We start from the raw sequence: 7425 nt of genomic DNA on the forward strand, positions 1-7425 counted from the left end.
ATAGGGGACTTAGGGTCATTTCTCCTTACAGCATTCCTGTGTTCTATAATATGAGTTCTTATCGGTCTACTAGTTTTGTCCAGATTTTGCTGATTGCATGGACAAGAGATGAGGTATATGACATTAGAAGAGCTGCAGGTAAGGAGCTGTTTGATAGTGTATTGTGAAGAGACACAAATAGTGCGTATCATTACATTGTGTAACTAGATACTGGCCCTCCAACCATATGACTGCTGGAATATGTTCAACATGCCACATAACCCTGCAGAGAAGATCCTATGTGTGGCATCAAAATGTACAGTGAAATCAATTGGAGAGCAATGTGAATACATCAGAAGGGAGTGTTGGAGTAAAAAGTTCACAGGTTATGATGAAAGAATTCTTACCAACTAAATATATGACCTTATTGAGCGTTAGCCCATTGTATACTTTTTAAAGTAAAGCAGGACAGCCCAAAACTCTCCATTGAAACAAACACTTTCAAACTAATATGATATCAGACAAACCAGATGTTGCTTTTGCTAACTCATTTATTACTTGAGTGTACATTCTAAGCATACGTATGGTGGGTACATCCAACACAGGCTTTCCAGCAGAGTAACTAGCCCTGAGAGAATATGTTAAACATACAACCATTGCATTATACCTTGTCTGTACTGTGGCTACGTCGCATTTGGTATGTTTAAATGCTTACATTTAAACAAATGTAGTCTATGGACACCAAAACGAGTTACAAACTGTATTTAAAACAATGCAAGAAATGGTCGTTCTAAAAATACGTAAGCAATTAGATAGATTGATTATTCAACTAAATCTTGCAAGTCGTATACAGAAGTTCTGCCAATGACATCCAAAAGTCAGCCTCCAGATGTCTGTGATGTTGAAGTGAAACACAAAAATATCATCAAGGGCCAGGGAACTCTGTCTTCTATTGATGTTCTTTATTCTACTCCTTTCATGAACTCTAAGAACTCTGTAATGAAGGGGAGGAGAAGGGGAGTCATTTAGTCAACTGCAATCTTAATTGAACACAAAGAAAAACTATTTACTCACTTTGGTCACTACACTGCTTTACTGGTCAATAATATGTTACCATGCATCATTTATATTGACAATTTCCTTTTCTAGCAGTGAAATATCCATATTTTCAATTGCATCATTATCATGAATACAAGATCAGAGGAATGAATGCTTCTGTCTCTACAGTATGTCATTGTCAAGACCTCACCGTCGTAGTCGATTTTCCCATCGTTGTTCTTGTCTCCGTCCTTCATGAGCTCCTCAATGTCGTCCTCAGTGATGGCCTCCCCTGTGGCCTCCAGCATTACCTTCAGCTCCTGCAAGTCTATGTAGCCGTCCGCATTCCTGGGGGCATAGGAGAAGAGGATTATTTATACTGCTTTACAAGTCTGTTCCTGCTGGGACCACCCATACAAAAATGTATGCACGCATGAATGTAAGTCACTTTGGATAAAAGTGTCTGCTAAATGGCACAAATTGCTATTATTATTATTATATATTTATTAACCTGGCTACATGACTGTTTCTGTATTTAAAAAAGGCTTCATAGTTGCCTTGCCAAACAATGACAAGTAGGCTAAAAGAGAAACTAACTGTCACAACAAGCTACAACTCTATAGTGTACATTCCTGTGTCTCTCTATCCTGGTGGTAGAATTGCACCAACTGATCCAATAAATCTGTTTTACAAAAAATGTGTAGTTATCAAGAACCATCTAAGGCAATAACTGGAATATAAAAATCCTAAACGTTCAGCTGGAGTCGGTGTAGTGAGTGCTGTCATATATCAGCCATGTGGGTTCTGCACATTGGTGATAGCAGGGTAAGGTACTCCTATAGAGTGTTGAACATGTTAGTCCTGGTGAAAAGCACTGTATAAATCTAATACGCTATAATCCATCCATAAACTGTGGGTTAGTTGGGTAAGACTATGAAGAGTTACTTTTCCAAAGTTCATCCCCCTTATGAGTCTCCTCATGTACTTATGAGGATAAACATACTTGTCAAACATGCAGAAGAGATCTGACAGTTCCTCCTCTGTTTTCCCTTTGCTGTCGTCCTTCATGCACCTCACCATCATCACCAGGAACTCATCAAAGTCCACAGTTCCACTGCCTGCAAAGACACAGCAACAGGATGATGTTGCGCAACGTTTTGGGTCAAGGAGCCTGTCTATGATATATAGACCTTCATTTGATCACTCTTTTGTTGCTGAGAATTTTCCTGCACCGCAGGAAATGCATATGAGCTTTGGGATTTACATGAATTCACTGAAAACCAACTCATGGTTATATTAACCGTATTGCACTTTTCATGTAGCCTACTTTTGGCCAGCTAATAGCCTAACCACTGATTAGGACTAAACGTTAAAATCCTGTTGCTGCAGGATTAGGAGCCTACCGGACGAGCTAAACTACTTCTATGCTTGCTTCGAGGCAAATAACACTGAAACATGCATGAGAGCACCAGCTGTACCGGAAGACTGTGTGATCACGCTCTCCGCAGCTGATGTGAGTGAGTGCCAGACGATTACCAGGACGTGTACTGTGAGCATGCGCTGACCAACTAGCAAGTGTCTTCACTGACATTTTCAACCTCTCCCTGTCCGAGTCTGTAATACCAACATGTTTTAAGCAGACCACCATAGTGCCTGTGCCCAAGAACACTAAGGTAACCTGCCTAAATGACTACCGACCCGTAGCACTCACGTGCTTTGAAGTGCTTTGAAAGGCTGGTCATGGCTCACCTCAACACCATCATCCCAGAAACCCTAGACCCACTCCAATTTGCATACTGCCCCAACAGATCCACAGATGATGCAGTCTCTATTGCACTCCACACTGCCCTTTCCCATCTGGACAGAAGGAACACCTATGTGAGAATGCTATTCATTGACTACAGCTCAGCGTTCAACACCATAGTGCCCTCAAAGCTCATCAATAAGCTAAAGACCCTGGGACTAAACACCTCCCTCTGCAACTGGATCCTGGACTTCCTGATGGGCCGCCCCCAGTTGGTAAGGGTAAGTAACAATACATCCACCACGCTGATCCTCAACACAGGCACCCCTCAGGGGTGCGTGCCTAGCCCCCTCCTGTACTCCCTGTTCACTCATGACTGCACGGCCAGGCACAACTCCATCATTAAATTTGCCGATGACACAACAGTGGTAGGCCTGATCACCGACAATAACGAGACAACCTATAGGGAGGAGGTCAGAGACCTGGCCGTGTGATGCCAGGACGCCAACCTCTCCCTCAACGTGATCAAGATAAAGGAGATTATTGTGGACTACAGGAAAAAGAGGACCGAGCACACCCCCGTTCTCATCGACAGGGCTGCAGTGGAGCAGGTTGAGAGCTTCAAGTTCTTTGGTGTCCACATTACCAACAAACTAACATGGTCCAAGTACACCATGACAGTTGTGAAGCGGGCACGACAAAACCTATTCCCCCTCAGGAGATTGAAAAGATTTGGCATGAGTCCTCAGATCCTCAAAAGGTTCTACAGCTGCACCATCGAGAGCATCCTGACTGGTTTCATCACTGCCTGGTATGGCAACTGCTCGGCCTCCGACCGCAAGGCACTACAGAGGGTAGTGCGAACGGCCCAGTACATCACTGGGGCCAAGCTTCCTGCCATCCAGGACCTCTATACCAGGCGGTGTCAGAGGAAGGCCCTGAAAATTGTTAAAGACTCCAGCCACCCTAGTCATAAACCGTTCTCTCTGCTACCACACGGAAAGCAGTAACGGAGCGCCAAGTCTAGTTCCAAGAGGCTTCTGAACAGCTTCTACCCTCAAGCCATAAGACTCCTGAACATCTAGTCAAATAGCTACCCAGACTATTCACATTGCCCCCCCCCCCCCCTCCTCCCCTCTCCACACCACTGCCACTCTCTGTGTCATCTATGCATAGTCACTTTAAATAACTCTACCTGCATGTACATACTACCTCAACTAACCGGTGCCCCCGCACATTGACTCTGTACCGGCACCCCCCTGTATGTATTGTTATTTTTTACTGCTCCTCTTTAATTACTTGGTACTTTTGTCTCTTATTCTTGTTCGTATTTTTTTAAACTTCACTGTCGTTTAGGGGCTCGTAAGTAAGCATTTCACTGTAAGGTCTACACCTGTTGTATTTGGCGCATGTGACTAATAAAATTTGATTTGATTTGACTTTTGATTATTTTGCTGTGACAATATAGGTCAAATTAAGATCCTACATCTGTAGCAGTTACATGTCACGAGATACTCTACTCAGCCATGTGATGTTTTTCATTAGTGTGTTTACGGTCTTACAAAGAACAATGTACAACTGTCCCTGCTGAGCCATGAATTGGCCTTTTGATGAGCAGACCACTAGTGCTTGTCTTTGTTGTGTACCATTCTTGTACATGTCTGATGAGCTCACCAAATACTCTCATACGTGAATCATTATGGGAACTATTGATGGGAAATAAATGTGCCTATTGTGATCATTTGAGTCTCTCTTTCATGTGTGTGTGTTTACCATCTTCATCCACCTCATCGATCATCTCCTGCAGCTCCTCGGGGCTGGGGTTCTGCCCCAGCATCCTCATCACCTTGCCCAGCTCCTTGGTACTGATGCAGCCGTCCTCCGCATCCTGGATAAAGATGTCAAAGGCCGCCTTGAACTCTGCAACACACAGCACAGCACAGGACCATATTTCTAATTATTTTTCACCTCCCCTCTTTTTCCAGGATCAGTTCTATGTGTGTGCTACTGTAGTGTAAGAAATACTTTCTCAGTCAATCATCTTATTTAATCCTCCTGAGAAATCTAACGTTTACTTTTCATTTTGGCCTGAAGGAGAGAATGGTACACATTTTTAAGCTTAATATTGTTTTAGATTGTGATTCAATTGAGCGAAACTTGAGGATATATCCCACATAGATTAGCAAACCATAATGAAATACAAATGAATACATTTTACATACCGTTTTTCTGCTCGTCTGTCAGCTGCTCTACCTATTTAAGAAATGGAACGTTTTCAGAAGCAATTGAATCAATGGATTTTATGGAATCCATTCTTTAACTACAGTTGGTCATTACTTATACAACCCCAAATCATAACGTCGATTTACTGTTTTTCTTTGATAAGCATAATGTCTTATTTTTTACTCTTACAATAACATGTATATGATACCTCTATTACCTATGTTCTTCCATTCATGTTAATGTTAGTTGTGGAGTTTTCAGATTACTCTGTGAGAAAGGTCCCGTCCTAAATCATAAACAGTTGATAGAGAAATCTAGTGTATGAAAATAATCCTTCAGAGGACTTACAGTAAACTCCAGAACGCGGAACCCATTCTCTGGAACAGTTCACCTCAAATGTTTCTTTAGTTTACACATAGCTTATTCACCCACCAAAGGTACAGTTATTTTTGGTCCTTCACACTTGGTCATCCATCCTGGAAAAGCTACCACAAATGTGAGAGGGCGACAGCTGCTTATGTGAGAGTTAATTGTCTGTCGTCCACCACAAATGAAACACACACTCCGAACAATGTCCATCCTAACATCGATACACACACACATTCCGGTGTGTTTTACTTAAGTTTGACTCCTCTAGCTGTCATTTCCAGCTGAGACATGCGTAGTAGTCCAGCCCACCAGCCACCAGGCAACAGGCAGGGATAGCTAGGCAGATAAACATACAGCCCTGCCAGCGGCTCACACAGATAATGGGGGGGGGGGGGGGGGGATATCTAGACCTGAAGCCCTCCTCTGACATCACAGAAACACACATGGAGGAGGCTCTGAGCAACTGGCCTAAATTAGCCCATGAGAAGTGGGTCTGCTCCATTTGTAGTCATGAATGAACTGGTGTTGAATTATCTGAGCAATGTCAGAATTACAAATGGCAAAATTCTTGGACATTTGGCTGGGGAATATCCATATGTATATCATTTGAAATAATTGTTTATCTAAACATTTTTACCAACTATCATTTTTTTAAACTATATATTACAGGTACCTTTCATTAAAATCAATGGTGAATTTTGAAGTTTTCATTTGAAATAGTAACCAAACTTCACACAGAAATCTGACAACAATTTTGACCTAACTTGGCAGAGACCACATAACCAAACACTTGTCTCACCTATCACTGAAAATCCCAAATTGAACATATTTCAATCAATTCTTATATTATGACGCTCCCTACCAAATACAAACACTTTCACTGTCTCCCCAAACAATGTGCCCTGTTGTAGGAGTGGAGGGGGACATACCGCTGCTTTGTAGATGTCGTTCATGGTGGCGGCTTGGCTTGGCCGCTGCCCGTCTGTCCGTGGGGTGTAGTGGCAGAGAGGAGGGAGTTAGACCACAGCTAGGAGCAGGACACTGGCCCCATGCTGGGAGGGTTTTATAACTGGGCAGGGTCTGGTTCCTCCCTACCCTGCTTGCCTATCCAGCCCTCTGGGTGTCTCACGTGCATCTGTGTGTGTATGAGTGTGTGTAACAATAACCAGGCTCAGATAAAAATGAGCCCACTCTTAGGGGGCACACTTTGGAATGGAATGAAGTGAAGGGGAATGCATGGCGAACCCTAATCTCCAGGGAGGGGGCTAGAGACACTCAACATTCCACCATTAAACTGTGATCAGAGGGGCAAAGGAGAGGGCCAGGGAAGGCAGACCAGAGCAAAAGGGGGCTTTGGACAGGAGTGGGCAGAGGGTGGGTAACTGTGAACAGAGCATGGGGTTCAGGGAGGTGAGATGGGGCGGGGGCACGAGTGGGAGGCAGGGTAATTCGGAACAGAGGGTTGAAGCCTGCCATTACCAAACACAATTGTGTGTTGTGGAGTGGGAGGGGTCTGCGGGATATAGAAGTGTGCATCAGAGGAGGTTGGGGGCACCTTAATTGTGGAGGATGGGCTCACGGGAATGGCTGGATTCCATGTGTTGGATGCCATTCCGTTTACTCAGTTCCAGGCATTATTATGAGCAGTCCTCCTCTCAGCAGCCTCCACTGGTGTGCATGTGTTTGTGAGTGAGCACGTGCATGGGTATGTCTGTGTGTGTCACTAATACACATTTAACTGACAAGGGTTTTGTCCAATTTTATATTATCTTATCTGACACGTTCCATTCAAAATGTCAGCTAACTCTCTCCAAATTGTACAGTTAAATGTCAATGTACTCTAATGGATGAATATATAGATTGTCCTACTCATTGACTAACAGCATTTTACCAAATAGCATTTTGATGAAAAAAGGAAAGAAAAAACCGTTGGAAAATATAGCTGCAGGGGCAGTATTGAGTAGCTTGGATGAAAGGTGCCCAGAGTAAACGGCCTGCTCCTCAGTCCCAGTTACTAATATATGCATATTATTATTAGTATTGGATAGAAAACACTCTGAAGTTTCTAAAAC

General features: G+C 43.3%; 1 protein-coding gene across 1 annotated transcript; it reads right to left on the reverse strand.

Annotated features, from left to right (window-relative positions):
• Positions 1-512: 512 nt before the first annotated feature.
• tnnc1a (troponin C type 1a (slow)) lies at positions 513-6480 on the reverse strand. Its single transcript, XM_071348637.1, has 6 exons — positions 6283-6480; positions 4984-5014; positions 4535-4681; positions 2021-2135; positions 1229-1365; positions 513-973 (listed from the first exon to the last, which is right to left on the reverse strand). The coding sequence occupies exons 1-6, from the start codon at positions 6304-6306 to the stop codon at positions 942-944; spliced, it is 486 nt and encodes a 161-aa protein (XP_071204738.1). The 5' UTR covers positions 6307-6480; the 3' UTR covers positions 513-941.
• Between the last annotated feature and the right edge of the window lie 945 nt (positions 6481-7425).

This window comes from Salvelinus alpinus, chromosome 17 (genome assembly GCF_045679555.1).
Source record: "Salvelinus alpinus chromosome 17, SLU_Salpinus.1, whole genome shotgun sequence".
Taxonomy (NCBI): Eukaryota; Metazoa; Chordata; class Actinopteri; order Salmoniformes; family Salmonidae; genus Salvelinus; species Salvelinus alpinus.